This window comes from Barbatula barbatula (assembly GCF_947034865.1).
Source record: "Barbatula barbatula genome assembly, chromosome: 15".
Classification (NCBI taxonomy): domain Eukaryota; kingdom Metazoa; phylum Chordata; class Actinopteri; order Cypriniformes; family Nemacheilidae; genus Barbatula; species Barbatula barbatula.
This window is the reverse complement of record NC_136778.1, coordinates 5,499,865-5,521,298: the sequence shown is the minus strand read 5'-3', so window position 1 is coordinate 5,521,298 and position 21,434 is coordinate 5,499,865. Positions and strand designations below refer to the sequence as shown.

The 21,434-nt window shown below is 39.3% G+C and overlaps 2 protein-coding genes across 5 annotated transcripts in view; both read right to left on the bottom strand.

Moving 5' to 3' along the window:
- Positions 1-483: 483 nt before the first annotated feature.
- lbr (lamin B receptor) lies at positions 484-9,187 on the bottom strand. Of its 2 annotated transcripts, none has more exons than XM_079475301.1 (14): positions 9,033-9,187; positions 6,877-7,051; positions 6,359-6,541; positions 6,141-6,218; positions 5,426-5,603; positions 5,149-5,345; positions 4,822-4,876; positions 4,542-4,736; positions 4,288-4,391; positions 3,985-4,110; positions 3,723-3,891; positions 2,245-2,325; positions 2,028-2,150; positions 484-1,881 (listed from the first exon to the last, which is right to left on the bottom strand). In XM_079475301.1, the coding sequence occupies exons 2-14, from the start codon at positions 7,045-7,047 to the stop codon at positions 1,721-1,723; spliced, it is 1,821 nt and encodes a 606-aa protein (XP_079331427.1). In that variant the 5' UTR covers positions 7,048-7,051; positions 9,033-9,187; the 3' UTR covers positions 484-1,720. The 2 variants fall into 2 exon arrangements, with proteins under 2 accessions (XP_079331427.1, XP_079331428.1); XM_079475302.1 differs by lacking the exon at positions 9,033-9,187 and adding an exon at positions 7,959-8,042.
- Positions 9,188-10,198: 1,011 nt separating this feature from the next.
- The window catches only part of enah (ENAH actin regulator), a gene marked incomplete at its 5' end in the record, with an annotated part of 76,312 nt that continues 65,076 nt past the window's right edge, over positions 10,199-21,434 (bottom strand). The window contains 9 exons of one of the 3 annotated variants that reach the window (XM_079474947.1): positions 10,199-12,562; positions 13,518-13,575; positions 14,265-14,349; positions 16,183-16,249; positions 16,652-16,703; positions 16,807-16,855; positions 17,152-17,288; positions 17,660-17,988; positions 19,475-20,179. In XM_079474947.1, coding sequence (XP_079331073.1) covers positions 12,525-12,562; positions 13,518-13,575; positions 14,265-14,349; positions 16,183-16,249; positions 16,652-16,703; positions 16,807-16,855; positions 17,152-17,288; positions 17,660-17,988; positions 19,475-20,179 — 1,520 coding nt within the window. In that variant the 3' untranslated portion in view covers positions 10,199-12,524. Of the gene's footprint in view, positions 12,563-13,452; positions 13,576-14,264; positions 14,350-16,182; positions 16,250-16,651; positions 16,704-16,806; positions 16,856-17,151; positions 17,289-17,659; positions 17,989-19,474; positions 20,180-21,434 lie in introns of all 3 variants that reach the window. The other 2 variants (XM_079474945.1, XM_079474946.1) reach the window with 2 other exon arrangements.

Sequence of the window (21,434 nt, the reverse complement as noted above, 5' to 3'; positions counted from 1 at the left end):
AATCTGTCACTTGGCCATTTGCATTGATGAGGTAAGGCCCCAAATAAACATTGTGTCTTGATAATACGGTACGTGACATTGCTGACATCTAGTGCTTGCTTGTTGCTAATGCAGGCTATTATACTCATGTTACTGGCTGTTGTATTCATTAGACTGACTAACCCATCAAAAAATCTATCATTTACTCACCCGGTCGATTAAAACACATATGACTTTCTTGCAGTTACTATGAAAAGGTGCCTAATCTTTAAAATAAAAACTTTCTTGTAACATACACTATGGAGAGTAGGCATATTTCACAGCTTAGTTACATATGTAACGCTACACTTTAAGTTTTCATAAGGATCAAATGTCCTCAATGACATTTCATGACAACCTGTCGTAACATTTTATCTAAATCCAATGTCGTGCACTTGTTTCTTCCAGGCTTATGTGATATTAAGAGATATTGATGAGGAAATAAAGACCACGTGACCAAGTAAAGCAAATTAAATCATTTCTTTTTTTTTTTTGAGAAAATGTTTCAATTCTTGTTTTGATGACACGCTCGCCAGTTACAAACAAATTGGCAGAGAAATGGTAAAATGATTGACAATTAAAAGAGCAATATAAAAAGAAAACAGACTAACAACTACAGAAAGAATTCACGCTAAACGTGTCTATAAAATATCAAAATCTATAAGCAATAATTTGCAGTGTCTGTACAATTAAATTTGTGCCAGGACTTTTGTCTACAGTGGTTTTATTCTGAATGTGTATTGGCATTTTACATAAACTGCTTGTCAAATAATATTATTTTACAAAATGAACACTCTTAAAAGATAACCAGATAAATAACATAACAATGCCTTTGTACTGTGATAAGGTGACAGCTCCACTTAGTACATACTCGTATAAAGGCAGTCATTGTGCCTGGCCAAGTCCTTACAATTATGGAGTCAAATGAAAAGAAATACACAAGTTAACAAAAGCCTTAAATAACACATTCAGTCAAGCGTTGTCATTTTCTACCCTTTTAATTTGAGGTGTCTAGCTTTAGTTCTTTGTTCACAGCACATCCTAGTTTGAATGAAACCACCGCTTTCAAAAACTGACCCAAAAGCTTAATTTTGACATTGTCTTGAGCTGGAGAAATCTGAGGTAGCCAAGCCAAATTTGTGAACTTTGGATTTAGCACAGTGCATAATGTCTAAAAAGGAAATCAAACCTAAGATTTTGTTTGAAATATGTACAGAAATTGAGAAAATACCAGTGTGTTTCTTCACAAATCTCTGGTCCTGAGAAAACAATACACCTCTTCTTACTATACATACACAATGAAAATGTATATCCCATCATACACAATATACAAAAGCATTACACAAGTTGCCAGCGGTATACAGCCAAGCAGATATTTCAAATGTGTATATGTGTACATAAGATGAGATGGCAAGTTATGTTCTGAAGTTATGAATTAGGCAAAACAATCCATGGAGTAGAAAAAAACATCTGTACAACAATATACATCTTAAAATGGAGGTCAAACTCTGGAACCGGGCCAGTGTTCACAATCCGTAAACGTTTTGTGACAAGGCAAAAAATCGGATTAAAAATTAAAAATTAATTGTTTCAAAAATGAAATGGCAAGCTGCTAGAAGTGAACGACTCTGTCTAATGTTCAGTGTCCTCTTGAGGATTTTTTTTACCCAGAGTGTCCAGAACAGGTCGAGTCCATAAGTGGTTAGTAAATCCCAGGAAAAATGCGGTATGGGACAGCTTTGCAGTACTCTTCCCATGCAGAACCGTACTTCTTCCTGCACTGACGCTCGTCTCGTGCATTACGATGCACCAGAAGAGTGATCAAGTAAATCAGATAAAAGTAAGGTATCGCATGGTTGAAACCTATGGGAAAGATTACACATTAGATGAGAGATTCATACTAGTGCATGTGATCTAGCATTACATTCTACTTTAATAATACTTCCCCCACACTTTATGTACATAATGTTATATGTGTAAAGTTGTATTTGTCACTAGACCACACTCACCACATGGTAGAGACCAGGCTAAACCCATAATGATATCACCAAGGTAATTAGGATGACGGACAAATCCCCAAAGACCAGACACTATAAGACTCTTTCCAGTTGCAGTAGGAATAGCCTTCAAGTCTGAAAATATACATTACAGTATAAATCCATTTTAAACTAGAATAATCATTCATGTTTAATTAATTTATTTTTGCACCCACTTCAGAACACTTACGCGACACTGCTGGGTCAGACGGATTTTTTCTAAAGACGAATTTCTGAGAGTTGGCTTTCCTGAAGATGTAGTATCCAACTCCTGTTAGATTTGAATACAAGGTAAATAATTCAAGTTTAAAGTTTTATACAGGGTATATACAGGAATCATGTACCTAAATGTAATACTTTTTAAGACCTTTTTCAAGACTCTTCCAAACATTTTAAGACCTCATCACCAGTTTTTTGTTTTAATTCTGACACACAGAGCAGTACTGTACACCTCACGGTTATTGCCAGAGATGGCCCTCAGCCATGGCTCCCACTCCAACCATGTTTAACAACCGGATGTTAATGGATCTCCCACTATTCATCTACTACACAATGATTAAATTCAGGCAAACTGTAGCATGTGACCTCTTTGGACTAGGGATGCACGGAAGAGAAATTTGGCCAAAGCAGAATAAACATATTCTTATTTCTTCTATTTATGAATCCAGTTTTTTTACTATTGCATTAACTGAACGGTAAAAATCTGCTATTTATATTTGATCATGCTTTTCAATATAATACAATATTACCTCAAATCAAATTGAGCAAAACAAGTCCGTGTTGATAAAAACAGCATATGTTGGTTCGGTATGTTTTGATGGTTTAAGCTAGTCATGTGCTGGCCGTTAGCTGGTCAAACCAGCATCAAGACATACCTAACCGAGCATATGAAGTTTTTTTCAACAGGGGTAGGCTAAATAAAGTAAAAAATTAGCCCTCTCTCCCTTCTTGAATATGAAAATCCCTTCTTAATGAAACTGTTGGATTGGTATAGGATACACTGCAAAATGATTTAAAGAGAAAAGAATCCATGCGAACAATTCTGACTTGACAACCATTTCAGTTCTCGCCTCTCCTCCAAACTCCGCCCACAAAAGCTGATTGCTCTTTCAGGTGGACTCGTGGCCCACGCTGCACAGAACTTTGAAAGATTGTTTAGTACAAGGAATTGTGTGCACGCGACCACTGTATGATGTCAAAGGATGTCGCGAGCGAGGGGCTACTGTCAGACCGCCCGCTCCAGTCTGAAGTACACAAGTTACCGGATCGGCAAAGATGCTTTCATTCAAGCAAGTTCCGTGCTGTGTCTTTCTCTGACACCTAAAAATGCTTCACACACTGCCGACGTGTTTGCGGCATTAATAAAGCGTGTGCCCCTCTCTCTCTCTCTATCTGCGCGGGTTGATCATATCACACGTCATGCATTTACTTGCTAAACATTCAGTATTTATTACAGAATCATCGGTGGCCAAACATTCGGTGCATCCCTACTTTGGACGAATAGGACAAACTAAAGAAAATGTAATACCTTGGAAAATGGCATTTAAGACTTTTTAATATTTTAAATGGCCTTAATTTTCTCAAAATGTATTTATCAACTTTTAATACTTTTTAAGAGTCCGCGAACACCCTGTAAAATCAAGGTGAACAAAAAAGCCAAGGACTGACCATTCATGGCGATGAGAGAGGCGATCCAGAACACAGAAAGGTCATTTGGATGACTGACTAGATAGTACGCCTGACATGTGAATGTGAAAGGAACAAAAGCCAAATCTCCAAATGTCAACATAAATCCAAAGCCATCATACACTATATCCATCATAGTCAGAAGCTTCTCCTAAAACAAAGACAAGTTGAATTACAGTCAGTTCATGGTTTCTTTATAGTAATAACAATAAAATAGTGTATGTTTGATTTGGGGAAATATTACCTCATGCCAAATACCATCAACAACCCAAAGAAGCTGGAAGCCATTGACCAGAAGCATAGCTGGAGATGGATTTTCTAGATTCTGGTGCTTCATCTCAGCGAGCAACATAGCAAAGTTAATCAATACCTATGAAAACAAGCGATATCAGTGCTTTTTCAATATGTACAATCAAACAGTACCATTCACAGCAAAAGTTGTTGTCATTTTTCAAAGATGACCACAAGAGGGAGCCCTACAACATCCGTCTAACCTATCAAGAAGACTGCTAGAACATATAATGGCTACTTTATGATCAATACTCACCCAACCAATCAGACCTGGGCGCATTTCACAGAAGAATTTGATATCAAAGTTTTTGATACGAGGATTCAGCTCTCTGCCCATGAAGAAGTCATAGATGATACAACCTAAAAATAATCAAAACAGATTCAAAATAGACACTCAATAAACACAGCAAAAATCATTTGACCCATGATTCAAAATGATGGCACAATGCCAGAGCCGCTAAGCCCTTCCCATGTAAACACCCAGCTGTACTGTAAACATTCTCATCTTACCAGAGTTTCCACCAGGAGCGAGGTTACTTTGGGAGGCCCAGCGCGAGCAGACGAACAGGTAAATGCTGAGAAGAGTGACGATGACCAAGGCCGAGGTGCAGAACTGCAGGAAGTGAGCATGGATGTAGCTGAGATCCACTTCCTGGTAAACAGCAACACCCACTACCACAGCCGTGAGGACCAGTGCATAGAAACCTGAGAGGAGACCCCATCACAGGTCACTCAATAATAATTCCATAACACACATACATCTCCATGGCAAAATAAATCTATGACTGACCATTAATCCTGTATTTCAATGTTTCCCCGTTCTTGAGAGGCATTCCCTCAACGACCTGATGGACAGAAACATTTTTTAGACCACATGTAACCCCCCCAAATGTGCTTCCTAGTGGATGAATACATTTTAGATTTGGTGAGTTTCATATATTGTATAGTAAAAAATACACACTGTAATGAAAAAACTAAATATTTTTCCAGGGAGTCTGTTCACCGTCTCTGGTAATGAATCTAATTTAACCTGCTTCAGATAACAGGCAAAGCAGAAACTGGAGTGGTCATGTGCCTTAAGTCAGGTCACAGGGTGTCTTGTGATTGTGGACGGTACCTTTCCGACAGGGAGCAGGGCGAGGACGGCCTGGAAGAGAATCCAGAGCAGGACGATGCCAAAGACCTGCCAGTCCCAGAGAGACTGAAGTGGAGGGATTTGAAGAGGGAAGTTCTGAAGGCCGGCATCCTTCTGCCCACAGAGAATGAGTAGAGCTAACACAGCCACGGGCAGAAGTAACATCATGAAGAACACACCTGAAAGAAAGATCATGTTGGTAATATTACAGTCAGTGATTTATTCATGTTCTTTACATCCATTTGTTGATAAGACTCACCAACTCTTCCTCCAAACTCCAGATCAGTTGTTTTGACGGCAGCTGGCGGTTTAACCTGCACCAATGTCTCCTCCTTCGTCTCCTCTTCTACGGGTTTGCCGTCGCCCTGGTCCTTCCTGCGCCGCAGATTGTAGCGACCACCTGTTTTGTTCTCAGATTCAGTCTCTGTCTTCTGCAGCTAAAGTGAACAATACAATGAATTCAGAGCATAGAACAAATATTTGATTTATCGTTCGTCACTAAACTTTATATTCAATACTTATTTGATTAGTGCAGCTTTCACTAACAAACTTAAAACGGTAACAATAGTATTTAAGAGTATAAATGAATCAAGGATTTGTGCATTCATGCTATAAACTCATTCAAGTTTTATTCAAAGTCGCAAAATAATGACTTTGACAAGACCGAATTAGTCTGGTCATGCATTGTAAAGCCCATTCAGTTGTTCCATGAGGTGAAAGACGCTGAAAAACTTGTTGATCTGATTAAAGCCCGCAGTCAGCTTTAGCTTTGTGTGCAAAACTAAACAGGCTTCTGTCACACATGGGAGGCACAACATGCACACATCATGACATTCCATTATTCCTTTACAAGACCTGTTTCTAGTGTATGTAACAGACATGAAGTTGGTTGTAAGATTATGACCAAAACGTCCTTGTGTCGCCAGTGATTAAAATATAACTGTGATGCGGTAATCTGTAATTTACTCTCTTACCTCAATGACTTTTGTAGCTGTATTATTTTCCTCTTTCTTCTCATGTTTACTGTTGCTGTTGTTTTCGTGTGGAATTGCCTAAAAATGAGACGCGCGAGGTGAACTTCACGAGGACTAGACTCAAAATAAATCAATTCCAATTTTTACGGTTACAACGATTGTAGATTTTTAATGACAAATATAATTTTTGCTGCCTATCATAGCAGACAATACCCTACCACAGGTGTGAGTCGGACCTCCAGAACATCTTTGAGTTTTTCTCTCTGCATCTCTACAGTGCGAGAGGAAGATCTGCGGGTTGTCCTGGCTGGAGAACGAGAGCTGCGACGAGTGCGTGCCGGTGACCGGGAACGAGATCTGGATCGAGAGCGTGTACTGCCTTGTTTAAACATTATCAGACTCTGAAATACATAAAAAGTGCCAGATTAATGTACGAGACATTGTATTAATGTCAATTAAAATGTAAGAGACAACATTCAATACAATTTGTGATTAAATGTTATATAAACCTAGACAAAAACATACAGGTTTGTAAGAAAATAAATTGACGACTTAGAATGATATGGTTTCTAAATGACACTTTCAAAACAGAGTTGTTCACACATTTTTATTCCGTGACAATTTATTACATTATGTGATGTTTGATCTTTAATTTGCGTACATTTTGGGACTTTTTCGAAAACAAAAAGGTTTTATCTGCACAAATTGACATAGAATGCAAACTGGGGTTCAATACCGTTATGTCAGACTCCTTCAGCTCCAGCTCAGTACCATCTTTGTAGATGACGGTGTAGAGTCGACTCTTGCTGTCATAATTTAACACCTTGACCTCATAATAGAGGTTACTGCCAGGCCAGCGGCCCATTACAGTCTCTCCGGTTTGAAACCTTGTAGCCGGCATCCTCATTTACCTACGAAACAATTGAACATGTCAAAAGATCCACAAGCTCCACACACATCACCATCGGTCAAACCCTTTCTTCAGTGGAATTAGATCAGTTACTACAACAATGTCAAATCAGGTTGCATTTACACAACTAGTAACCAGGACTACATAACACTTGGAAATGTTCTCATCAACAAACTATCGATATATATATAAATATATATATCAGCATGATGATGACAGAACAGGCAGCGGTCATCATCCTGGTGATGTCAGCAGCGGTTCTCTAAAAAGTGCTGATGCTCTGAACTGCCTTATGCATCCTCACACTGTACTCTTTGCACTAGAGCTTTTGTTGTACCCTCAATAGCCTTTATGAGGGAATTCTAGTACCACACAGATAATACAAACTTAGAATATTGTAGATTTCCACTGTCTATTTATTGACAAAATAATAAAAAATAATGTATGTACAGTAACCCACTCTCTCTCTCAACAGGTAGTTGTCTGGCTTTTGTTGAAACTAGTAACTTTGTATTAGCACCTATCGTACTATTGCTCTTGTATGACATATCGCTGAACTCTCTGTAAGTCGCTTTGGATAAAAGAGTCTGCTAAATGTAAATGTGATAAGCTTGAAATGTGTAAAAGTCCTTGCGAAGAAATAGTTGTAAAACACATAAAAGGCAGCTGTATTACCATAAACACATATATTTTGGCTATTTGGCAAGTGCAGGAACATAAATAACTAAACACAGTAAATACATAACTTAGGCAGAATCTAATAAAACGTAGCATTCACGCAAGATCATAAGAGACATCCAAACAATCATATTGAAACCACATGTAAAGAAAAGCCCATAAAATCCTCAAACCATCAAGTCCAGTTAAACACATTCCACGCATTCTTGATCTCATACACTGACACGCACCCAGAAACCTCGAGTTCAAATCCACGTGCATCCAGTGGGTTATACGAGAAAGCAAAGAGCAAAAGATTTAAACTGAAAGAATGTGAGGGGGCGGGGCATATGAACCCTTGTTATCCAAATGAGAGGAAACACGACGGCACGCGCGCGCTTTATCACCAGTTCCAGCCATTCAACCTAAAAATACATGTTGTTTAAATTAACTTTACTACACGCACTTAACACGTTTATGACATGTTAACAATATCAACGCAACAAGCGTTAACTTTGCCTGGCTGGAGATAAAGTGAAGATATATTCTGGCACATTAGTTTAAAACATTATATATATATATATATATTTAATTGATATACTGTGATCTTTCATGTGATGAGGATACTTAAAAAGCAGGATCGCTCGCTGCTCCTTTAACAATGCACAATAATGACGCCGCAATGGAGGGAAAACGTCACGTATTCAAACCATCGCGTGTCAGCGTGCGGCAGATGTTAACATAAGTTACACGATGACATCACATACACCGCCAATAAATACAGAAAGCGGCTAATGTCTTAAAACTGTTGAAGTTATTTACATTAGCCGTCAAAGCATCAGAAATATACGAGCACTGTATTGCGTTTTGCGCAACGTCGGGCTGCGAATTGCTTGCACTTTCTTATTCAAAAGGTCGAATATTAGACTAACAGATGTTAACATTTATTTTACAGTTAAAGTGTCTCAAAATGAATGCGCGATCGAATCTGGATGATACAACAAATAAGACAATAAAAGCGCGCCGTGCCCAAGTTTCCTGTACGAGCCGGTTGTAAATAAGGTTGTTATTACACTTCAAACACCATAGTATTGGTATATGTCAGTTATTAATATACAACTGCAATGTTAGATCTTCTAAACCACACGCGTTAGATACAAATACACCTGGCGAGGTTTGCATGCGGTAAATTATATTTACTTCATGAAGTGCGTCCACGTTACAACTGCAGTCGGCCGATCAACTTCTGTACCGTTAACTACGCAGTCACAGCGAACACATTCTAAAACATTAAAACGCAAAGTAAATAATATATAAATGTTTACCTTCGATCGATGGAAAGGGTTTAATAATCACCACAGTTTAGCCGTTGAATTTCATTAAATAAAGACTATATTTTTAAAAACACTAGTCCCGCTGTGGGTTTGTTCCTCCCTCTGTCTTCGCTTAACCTACCAGCGTCCGTGAGGGCGGGAAGCTCTCTGATTGGCTGTAGGAGCTAGCTTTTAAAAATGTCCTGGTTCTGATTGAACGACGGGGAGTTTAAACTGAGCGCTGATTGGCGGGTAGGTCTTTGTGCTTGGGGCTTAGACAAAGTGTAACAAAATGGAGTCCTCTGGCAGGACGGTTTAGCTGCCAGATAGGAGAGAAGATGGACAGACAACGTTTTCTAAGATGCGACATTTTAAGGTTTATGATGGTGTATTTAAGGTGGATGTTAGTGGATCCGGACTTTTTTCCGCGAGGTCAACGTAAGATTGAACAAAATGGAGCAGATTTTTGTTGTGGTTGTAAAAACATGCGTTGCAATTGTTAATGTGACAATCAATATTAATCTATAGTAGTTTGTCAGTAGGACATGTGATGTGTTTATTACATTAAATGGGACAAAACAAAAGAGTATTTAAATAAATTGAAAACTCCATGAAAATTCTGTCCAAAGTCCAATCTTTGAATATTAGAAATACCATTAATGCCTAATCCTTTAATATCACATTTATATAAAGCTTGTATAAAAAACGACATAAAATAGAAAAAATGCCATAACTTTACAGTTGGAAGGAAATAAAAGCACTGCAAATGTTCTGCTTTTGTCATGTTGCATTATTGCCCTTGACCTCAGATGAACTTAAGTTTGGTGGAGGCACTGCTAAAGTGAAGCTTACTTGCGATTCTTCTATTTGAGATGAACATATGTGACAAAGTTTGTACAGGCATCTATTTTCATGCATCACGTATTACATTCATAGATGTGTTTTACTGGTCATGCAAGTCTCATTTTTAGTTTAGTTAAGTCCCGCCTTCTTCCCCTTTTGCCTCAGCTGAACAGCCACTAAGGAAAGCAGCAACATTTGCTACAGAGGAGGTGTGAAACTAGAAAGATGTCATTTTGCACAAGTTCTATATGTGTGCTTAAGTAATATCCCAAGGCAACAGGAGATTTATATCACAGATTGTTGTAGTACACCGTGCATACAGAAATAAACCACGTAAACAGCAAAGTATTGCAATTTATTATTTCATTTGCTCAAACAAAACACTGTTAGCATGTAAGAAACTTCTAATTAACATGAAAACAGTATGGTACAACATGACGATAAAATAGAAAGATAAAGAAACTGAAAATTGCATTTGAAGGAAGTTCAGTTAAATATGACCTGTTCCAAACGTGCCGACAACACAATCCAAATTGATATCATCAACTGATTTCCACCACAACAAAGATCTGTTTATCACATCTCAACCGCATACATGGTTTTAACCTTGAAAAATGACACTGAAGGATGTTGCATGTTTCATTTTAAACAAAGATCATAAACGCTTCCTTTGCAACTCGCTGAAAATGCAAAACAATCAAAGTAATGGCAGGCCATATACATATATATATACACACACGCTTTTACATTTCTGACATATCAAATACAACTTCCGAACAAGGCACAAACCATGAGGATCATAAACAGGTTTTTCCAGGAATGAATCAACCCGGATCAAAACATTTTGCCCGTTTATGATCGACCAATAATAGATGTTTAATTTGTTGTTAAAATAAAGGGTGGATCAGGAGAGTGTGATGTTCTAGAGATAAACTCACTGTTTAGCTTTGGTGATATGGCCAGCCACAAAGTGACGGCCGTCCTGTCAGCATTATAATCATTTGAATTTCTATGGGTTTTTAAAGTGCAATCAATGCTGTAAACACTCCATACAAACGCTCTGGTTCCTTGAGAGATTATTTTCAGTGATGGCAAAAAGGATTTGCTGTGAACGGCACAAGAAATTACGTTGGATTGAAAGGTGAGCAGATGCAACCATGCCATGGGTTGGGGAGAGATTTGATCTGAGAGAATAAATTCATTTTTTGGAAAATTCACATATCCTATAATCACACTTCATGTTTGTACAAAGATATCCATCTTAAAAAGCACATTCCCAATAAAAGTTCCCTAACAAAAGCATGTTGGAAGATAGAGCCCCTCAACAAACAGAGCCGAATCCCTTCCAGTGTGCAGAAAAAGGTCAATGCAAAAATAAACAATATGTGATTGGACAAAAATCCAAACCATTCATAATGCCACAAACCTGTATTCATTTGTGATGTGCTGCCTGGCCCAGAAGAAGCAGAATAAGTTCCCATGCATGATCTTTTGCATCCTTACATCCTAAATTATAGAATGTCGTACCCCTGCAAATTTATTATGGCTATAAAGAGTTGTCCTTTCGCGAAATGCACTAGGAGTATGGGTATGGAGAACATCATCCACGGTTTGACGCCAGAGTGGATGGGCTTTAAGGAAATAAACGCATGGGAAAACGAGTAAAGATGCTACACTTATTGCTTACGAACTAAAAATTGTTTCGTGGCAACCGTTTTTCCCTTACCGTTTAGAAGACATGCACTGAAATTGAAAGAAATACGAAAGAGCCTACGGTAAGTAAAAAGTTTCATAGTATTTCTGGTTAGCACTATCTACAGATACGGTCCAGTCGACGTTGACGTCAACCTTCGATTTGATTGGCTGAGAGGATTTTGGTAAGAGCTACAATGATGAACAGTAGAAAGGCATTGTCCCTCGTAATCTTCCCGACGAACACGCGAGACAAAGAAGGTACACATGTAACAGCGGCTCATCGACCAGAAGACTCATCATCCCAAGAGCGGTTAAGCTACCTGATAAGGTCTTGGCGCACATCAGAACAGGTTGACTGAATGAGGGTATAATGTTTATTTTCTTCTCATTTTAATGTACATATTGTGATTAAAATAGTAGGAAGACAAGCTTTAGAGTCCTGCAGCAATAGACCACCATACACATTTGGTTGGCCAGATATCAAGATTCAGCTCTATATAAAGACCAACTGAATTAACATTTCTTCATCATCATCACCACCACCGTTTAAAGAATTCATAAACTACAAAGCCTGCCCTTTGCTAAACAATGTGCCATAGAATGAATGTCATCAGCTCGATTTACAATTACAAATACAGTATGTAGTTTAGTAATAGTTTGTGTCCATCATCCGAATTGCCTTCCGCAGTAAAATTCATCCATTGCATACGGACAGTTCCTTTAGACCGTGTCCTGACCCCCCCAAAAAAGCAGGGCTTTGAGAGTACGCCATTGCTTTCAAGGCATCTGGGAATCCCCTCGCACCCCGTGACCTCACGCTTAAAACTTCAACAGATCTTCCCGAATAACATGGTTATTGTGATCACCACTGGTTAAAACTTTAAATGTCCATTTTCATTGCTTTTGAGATAATGTCTTAAACCGAAGCTGATCTTGTGGGTAGAAATACAGATGCGTTTCATCATCCTATGCAGAGTTTGACTTGCCCAACTCCTCCCTGATTGCTGCACAAGAAGACAAGAAAGAAACGAGAAAGAAATTGTGAATTATTTCACGCCGACAGTTTAGTTTGGACACACCTACTTATTCTTTCAATAGGGTTTTCCACATTTGAGAAAACCAGCAAAGTGAGCAAAACCATGAAAGCATCATAACTCTTATCATTTTGCCACTTGAGAAGAGGAGACACCCTGTGGTTAGTAGGGTTTCTCTGTATAACTGCACATTATGTGCACGCTTAACCACGTTTAACCGGTTCTACTTGTATTCAAGTCTTGTATTCCACATCTAACTTTTTAAAAATGCTTTTCCAGTGGCCCATATATTTGAGTGAAAAGCATTAAGGACAGTTTCGCAATTTTTTTGCCACATTCTTGGTTTAGGTCATGAAAAACACAAATTCAACTAAATGTGTACAAACAGTTGACTGGCAGTGTTTATCAGCACTGTTAAAGTCACCATGAAGCGGAAATGAAAAACGTAATTTTTGGGGGAATTTTGTAGTGTATTTTTATGAATAACTTTATATTTTATTCATGTGCCCTCATCATCATTAATAAAAAGTTAAACTCCTCCCTGTCTCAAAACATCCTCTCTTTACTTCCTGTCACGAGGAATGATGCAAGGGAGGATTATCGGAGACTCATTCAGGCACTGCAAATTCAGATGTGCCTCCATTTTGTGAGCAAAGCCCAACTTCCAACGCTTCAATCTTTTCTAGTTCGTCCAACATTTTTTTCTCATTTCGGAAGGCGATTCATTTGGATATACCTCCCGATAAAGAGAAAAGAAAACAAATACTACTTCCGTTTCATGGTGACTGTAAAGTTTGTGATGTATTACAAAGCTCAGTTGGCATCTTATATTGTGGCCATACAATAGAATGAAATGTTACCATCTATTAGTTCTTCTTTCAGTTGGCATCTTATATTGTGGCCATACAATAGAATGAAATGTTACCATCTATTAGTTCTTCTTTCAGCTTTGACAGTTCCTTCCTCATCTCCTCTAGAATGTCCTAAAAAGCAATGAAATACATTTCAACTATTATTTGTAATACTGTTATAGCATCAAGTTTTCCAACAGTGCCACCAAACTGTTTTCATGATGCACTAGAAATCTATTTTAGTCACTTTGATAAGTCAAAACTCATTAAGACGCATGCTCTTAATATCAAGTACGATACGATACAATATATAATATATGAATACTAGATATAATAGCTAATGTGAGTATTATATCCCTTAGTTTTGGTAGCTGGAAGGAAAAGTACTGTCAAGACGACCAGACGTGTAGGAGTGTGTCATGAAAGTAACCCTTCACTGCCACAGTGAGATGCTCCTGACAGTGTGTGAGCCAGAGCCGAGTAACTGTGTCCTCAGATAAGCAAGTCTCTGGCACGAGCCTTTCATATCTAACATGCTCATTCATTGAAGAGAAGGGAGGAATTGTGGAGAGAACTATAATTGGACACACCCACACTGCACTGTAAACCAATACTTCTCCCTGTTTCATTAGAAGCTATGTAATATGTTTGTTAAAATAGGCATTTTATCCTATTAAACACGTTTTAGTAATATTCAGAAGCAATTAAGTAAATCCCTGTAACACCTGAGAGTGAAAAGGCTGCTTTACCCCAAAATAGTTCTGTGTGACCCTTTAAGTGTCTTTGGATTTGACTTAGTTCCTTCTTGATTTGAGATGTACCTGTTTCAATCTGTCATAGTCTAAAGCTTCTGTTGGCACCCCATTGGCACTTATGGATCCGGTAGGAGTTGGTGTAGATCTTGGTCTAAAAAGAAGAGATTGGGTGATGCGAAACAAGTCATAGATACAAACAGTATGCAGATCAAGATGCAAAGTAACACGCTTAGAGATATTAGTGTTTATACGCAGCATTAGCATACCATATAATAATGCACATAGACAAACTTCAAATGCAAAAAACTAATACAATTTCAATTTGTAAAATGCAGAAATGCAACTATGATTAATGTTTATGTATCCTTTAAATAATTTGTACTTAGCTGCATTCATTGTACTGAAATCGATACACGCACATACATTTGGCTGATGTGAAAATAAGCAATTTCTTTAGTCCAAGTCTAAATGTCAGAAAACCTTTTCAAAAGTTTGCAAACCACAGCAAAACAGATACCACAGATTCTTTCTATTCTTCCACCGCAAATGCATTCAAACATCACACCACACTATCCAGCTGCTTTATCACTCTCATGCTCATCTGGAGCTGAATTGGCAGAGACGGGAAGCTGTTGCCAACACAATAATCACTATATGGTGGAACGTGGGAAACAAAGGAAACGACGCTTTATCCGTGCCATCATATAAGTAATGAACGCTGTGAACAGTGGGCTACCTTTTCCAGAAAGGAAGCAGAAGCTAGGCGTGTAACAGCATTATGAAACAAAATAGGAAGATAAAGTTGTTATCCCTGGAATAGAAGAGTCTTCCATTTCTTAGGCAGCAGGATAAATTTCTCTCCAGAATAAAAAAAGCTAAATGAAACGTGCACATTTGTATGGGGAGGGGAAAGTGTTATCTTTGAAACCAGGTGGAAGAATTGGCAAGAGCGACCTTAGACAAACATTCCGACTCTCTGATAGCACACGAGGTCTCGCACATAGTGCACTTCACTTTAGAAGAGCGGTATTCAATTATGAGATTACACTCAGAACTTGATCCACTTTCTCTTTGAAAACAGATACATTTTTGGAACTCATCATAATATTAAATGGGTTACTGCTGATTTTAAACAGAAATGACATTGACATTCATCTGGCAGACACATTTATCCAAAGTGAATTCAAAACCACGCTTTTCTCTTTGGAATCAAACCCACGATCTTCGAGTTGTCTGTCCCCAAAAACACAGACAGTAACTGGTGATCTTTTGATGGACTCATAAACCACGATTTAATTTGTACAATTTTTCAGCGATTATATTGTTGGCAACAGCTAAATCTTTGTGTATGGGAAGGAGTAAGAATCGTAGACAATCATCCCACCGGCCCTCATCTTAATTACAGAACACTCCTTTGGCAAACAAATCTAGAAACAGTTCTCAAACTAGTCTCTGATACCTGTTTAAGGAATCATTGTACTTTTCAGTACTCATCTGATTTCTCCATGGTACGTCCCGTCTGTGAGAGTAAAGACACTAACCAGTCAGATGTCTGCAGCTTGGATCTGTTCCATGATATTTTTATTGCTAAATACTGAATGACCAACTCCGATGATATATTTCTATTAGTTAACTCTGTATGTGAAATGTGCTTCAGTTGAAACTCATTGCAAAATGTTTTGCACATAACTGAAATAGTGGAATATACTCGACGAAAAGAAATCAAATTCTTAAAAAATGCTTGTAAATCACTGGGAAGAAGCAACACAGGTCTTTGCTTTAGTCATGTCAAGCACGGGCCCGGCCGCCTGCATTCTGACATGCCATTCTGTGGGCTCCAGCTCGCAAGCACATGATGCAAAGCAGCGGAGGCAAATGATAATTCAAACTAGCCTGTATATGTCTCCCGAAAGCTGACAGATTTCTTAAGATGGTCATAATGAAATCTGTGAAGCATCAAAAACAATGATGTGTAAATGATTACCTTCCGATGACTGGCGATTTGCTACCATTCATTGTGTTTGTCCTCTCCCAAGGCTTTCTGGGCATGTCTGTGAAAAGAGTAAACACTATTAAACCCAAACAAAAGTCCCTTACATTTACATTTAGGCATGTGGCAGACGCTTTTATCCAAAACGACTTACATTGCATTATCTTATACATTTCACATAGGTATCTGCAATCCCCTGGGATCCAACCCACAACCTTACGTTGTTAACGCAATGCTCTTACTAATCAACTGTTTAGAATAAGGTAAAGTATAAAGAGTTTGGTTCCAAAATGACTCATCAAAAATCATGTTTTTATTGTGTTTTATTGTTAATGGAAGTAAGTCATATTGTCTTTGTCACTATGGCTTAAATCAAAACAAAACAACTGCAGTTTTGGATGTAAAACTAAAGCCAGTCAGATTTGGATCTTCATTTTTCTCTACATGCTCATCTGAATCTTACCTGGTGTGCTACAGGCTGACACTTTCGGTGTTATGGTTGCCTCAAACTCCTCCTTTTGGAAAAATAAAAGCACAATTCATCACATGAACCATATGATCAACTACATACATCATTCAATTATAACATCATGCAATACAAAGCTGATGTAAACTCACAGCTTTCTGCTCAGGCTCTGGTGATGATCCCTTCTCTGCAATTCTTCTCCTGCATCACATCAATAGTAAAATCTTACATTTCTTGCAATTGCTATTGACCACATGCAAATTGTATGAATAAACTGCTCCCCACTACCGTCAGTGTGACCTTGTGTAATCCAATAACATTACATTTACATTTATGCATTTGGCAGACATTTTTATCCAAAGAGACTTACATTGCTTTGTATTATACATTTGTTTCTAAATATATGCGATCCCTGGGATCGAACCCATGACCTAGGCGTTGCTAGCGCCATGCTCTAACCCCACTGAGCCACAGGAAAGCATGGCAGTGTAGTTCACCTCCTGGCCAGCAGGGCACTCATCTCCTCCATTAGACCGCCTCCTCCGGGTAGAAGGCCGTTTCCACGGGCTGCCTCGGGCTTGGCACCACCGGAATTCGCAACAACGACCACAGGTGGAGTCGGTGGCTCATCAGTCTACAATAACAAACAGGATCTTTTAGAAAATGATTCACGCATTTCTGATTTATAATGCATTGCATCTGTGATTTATGTCATGCAAGTGAAATACTGGTAAAAAAGGCATGTCAACCAACATTATATGGCTTTTTAAATTCCATCTTCGTAAAGTTTAAAGCCCACCAAAATGTAATATAATGTGTTTCATATATTTAAATCACATAATGAGAGATCATTGCCTGATAATAAAAAAACTGGTGTGGGGTTCCACAAAGAGATTTAAGAACGCTCTGTAGAAACTCACATCATGGTGAAGTTCCGTGAACTTTAATGCAACTGTGCAGAGTTTAAGGATCATGTGATGCATTGAGATGGTTCTAAACTCTTACCCTTGACACTTTCCGTAGCTTGGCTCCAGCAAGGGCGGCTGCGAGCCCAGACAGGGCCTTGTTCTCCTCTGTGGTGGGTGAGGGGGTGAACAGACCCGAGGGTAAGGGTGGGGCAGGAGGTGGTGCTGGTGGCGGAGCCTGGCCTGAGGGTGGAGGTGGTGGGCCGGGAGGTGGTGGAGGCCCTGTCGGGGTAAGCGTAGGAGGAAGCGGTGGCGGGGGAGGAGGAGGGGGTCCAGGGGGAGGCGGTGGCCCGGCAGTGGTGGGAGTCACAGTGGAGCCGGGAGGAAGGGGTGGGGGAGGTGGAGGGGTGGGCATCGCCTGTACTGAATCTGTTGGATTAATAAGAATAAAAATATAGTTAGAACACACCTCTTTAACATCAATACAAAGAATAGCTGAAGGTTTATATTTTTAGGATTTATAATAGAAAAACATGAAGACACATAGCGAAAGGAGTCAGAATGAGTTAAATGGATGTCAGTGTCTGTCCACATTTGGAGCCTATTAAAGGGATGGTTCAACCTTAATTGTATTAACCCTCATGTTATTCAAATCCAAAGTCTTCCTTTCTTCTGTGGAACACAAAAAATTATATTGTGTGGCAATTATTTTTGGTCACCATCATTCTTCAAAAAAATCTTCTTTTGTGTTTTACAGGTATGGAAAGACATGAGGGTAAGGAAATGATGAAAGTATTTACATTTTTGGATGAAATATCCTTTTAATTCATCATATTTTAAACTACAATGTTTGGTACTATCTTTAAATGAATAATCGTCATCCAGATATCATTCTGTATTAAGACAGGTGACATCAATACATATAAACATAAAACAATCATCCATAAACAGTGTCTGACAATGTAGAAAAAAATTATGGTTTATATGGGTAAACATACAAATCTGTAAATTAAAAATGTAGAGATGTAATAATTGAGACTACGATTTCCTTCCATTAAACTATAAAAACATAATAAATAAACCAACAAATTAAACTCATCTTGACACATTTTCTCAAGCAAACATTTGGACTAGTTTTGGACGTACAGTAAACAGCTTAAGTTGTCATATTTGTGACATGCAAGTCTGCAAATGCAAAGTTAATCATACAAGTAATATATATTATATATTTATATCAGTGTCAAAGTGCATCATGCATATAAAGTGTGAAGTCTAAAACCGCTTCTATAAATATTTCAGGAGAGGTGATCTTATTTCAGTGCTGTTTATTGATCTCCCATGATGCTCTCTTTATTCAGCAGAATGGTCTGTCTTTGATGACCTCATCGAAAATAAAACACATGGTCAATTTCATTTTCGTTTTGTTCTTTCATTTCAACATTATATACTGAGGATGTTTCATAAAACAAAAGTGTGAACATGAAAAATAACCAAGGAGGATGTGTGAAGGATTCGTGGATGTCCCATGTTAAGTTAACTGTACCACAACAGTACTTGTACATGTTAACATCTTAAACATCATTAACAATGCAATAAACTGTCTCTGATGAAAACTAAAAGCAATGAAAACTCAAATCAAAGTCCACGAGAGTGACAGTGGAGATGTTCTTCATGCCATGCTGCACAATTACAGGCATCCATCAAACCAATGATCATCTGTGCAGTCAGACTGATGTAGACATTCAACATTTCCAGACACTTCGGGGACCTTTACATTCAGCCAACAAGCAAAACAATAGTAAAAGCCAATTGCAGCCACAAGCCTCGCATGGCACCCAGCTCAACGCGGCAGGCCCCCTCCTCGAACCCCGGTTAGTGGGTTAGTGGAGGTGAAGCGACACAGAAGAGGCCTTACCCGGCTGGCTGGGGAAATCAGCAGGCAGCTCTGGAGCAGAGGAGCAGGATTCTCCCAACCCAGAGTTTACAGAGTGCTCAGCAGAGGCAGGGAAGGCTGTGGAAGGAGAAGGGACAACAGCAGGCTGGGGTGAGGGACACGACACAAGGGGCATGGTGGGCGAGGGTGAGTACAGGGGGGGCGGAGGGGGGGGCGTTGGTGGCAATGAGAAAGGCTGACCCGAGACTGGAGATGAGGTGTGGAAGTGAAGCGAGGAAGGTGGCCCGTTGGGCGCCATGATGGGTGAGGGGGGTTTCTGGGAAAGCGGACTGGGGGCAGGAATGGCGATAACTGGGCGAGGGCCTGTGGCCTTGCCGGGGGGACTGCTAATCATGACTGGAGGAGAGGGCGGTAGGGGCATGAAATTGCTGGCTGTCCAAACTGCAGATTTGGAGGCGGGGACTGGAGGAGGTGGGGCTGGGGGTGGTGGCGTGGGTGGGGCGGGTTGCCTGCGAGGGACGGTGGCGTAATGAGGCAGGACAGGGTGGAAGGCGGAGCCTAGCGAAGTGGCGAATCTGGATGCCGAATGACGGAGGGGAGGGGTGGGAGGGGTATCCGTGGAGGGGGATTGTGTAGGGTAGCTGAGTGTGGAAGGAGACGCAGGTGACGAGGAGGTGGTCTTGTTGTATTCGGGAGGTGGGGGCGTGTACAGGGTGCTTTCAAATGCTGCACGGGTGGGATGAGAGGACAGGAGGGGAGAAGCGGCAAAAGTGCAAAGGGAATAAACACAAGACAAAGAGAGAGAAGGGGGGAAGAGACAGAAGAGAGGGAGCAAATGAAGCAAGGAAACCAGCAGAGACCTACAAGTCCATCATATGTTTCTATTTCTGTCTATGAAAAGGGAACACAATTAGTACAATCAGTAAGCTTTTGACCAAATCATGAATTGTAGTGGATGGATCAACAAAAGATCCCGTTCATCATTCAGTGCTTTCAGGAGACATTGAGCATATGAAAAAAACCTTCCTGTATCTCCTGGATGCACATTTCACACAAGTTTAGCATCTCTGCATAATCACACATGTGTTGAGGGTCAGACATTTACTCACTTCATGCAAAGTTTAGCAACATTGAGCAAAAAAAGCAGGATTAACCACAAACATAACCTCACCAGATGACAAAAACGGTATGTATGTGGACTGTATGTAACAAACTGCTACACCAACAACACAACAGTGAAATTGCATGACTAATGATTTATTTTCCAATGACTATAATAACATTGTTAAACAAAATTTGTCCCAATTTGTAACTTTACTACACACTTTTCCCATCACTAATTAAAGCGCATAGATTTTACTAGTGCTCATCACAATACTGGTCTACTGTAAACTATCACTCCCCTAAATAGTGAGTTTACATTCTTTTTGCATACTCCCAAAGACTGTAAATATTAACAAGACCTTCCAGTTCTATCACTATGAATGGGGAAAAATGCAATTCACAACCTGTCTAAAGTCCCGCCTTCCAATAAAATGAGTTAATCGTTTAAGATGAATGATTCTCTGGAGGAGGGGCTCTGTACTGAGCACTTATCCTTTTTAGCTCAAATTAGCTGAAGAAACTAAATGTAATTTTTACTAAATGTTTTATTCTGATATTAGCTAGTGATTTTTAAGATGTTGGCCTCTTCCCATTCAACATTATACGCTTATATGGCCAATTAACTAGGATGACTTCCCTTAAAGGGGATGTGCAACGGTGTTTCATGCATTCTGACTTCTGTACAATGTTCAACGTGCTGTCTTCCCGTGCTTGACATGGTCAACTTGTCAAAAACGTATGACGTAGTATCTCTGTGTTCGATACCATCCCCCTGCGTTAGAATAGGTTTCGAAAAGTTTTGATCGTTTCAATCTTTCTTAGTCCTTTACTGGACAATTCTCCCGGAAAAGCACGCCCACGCGTCAACCAAGGAGAG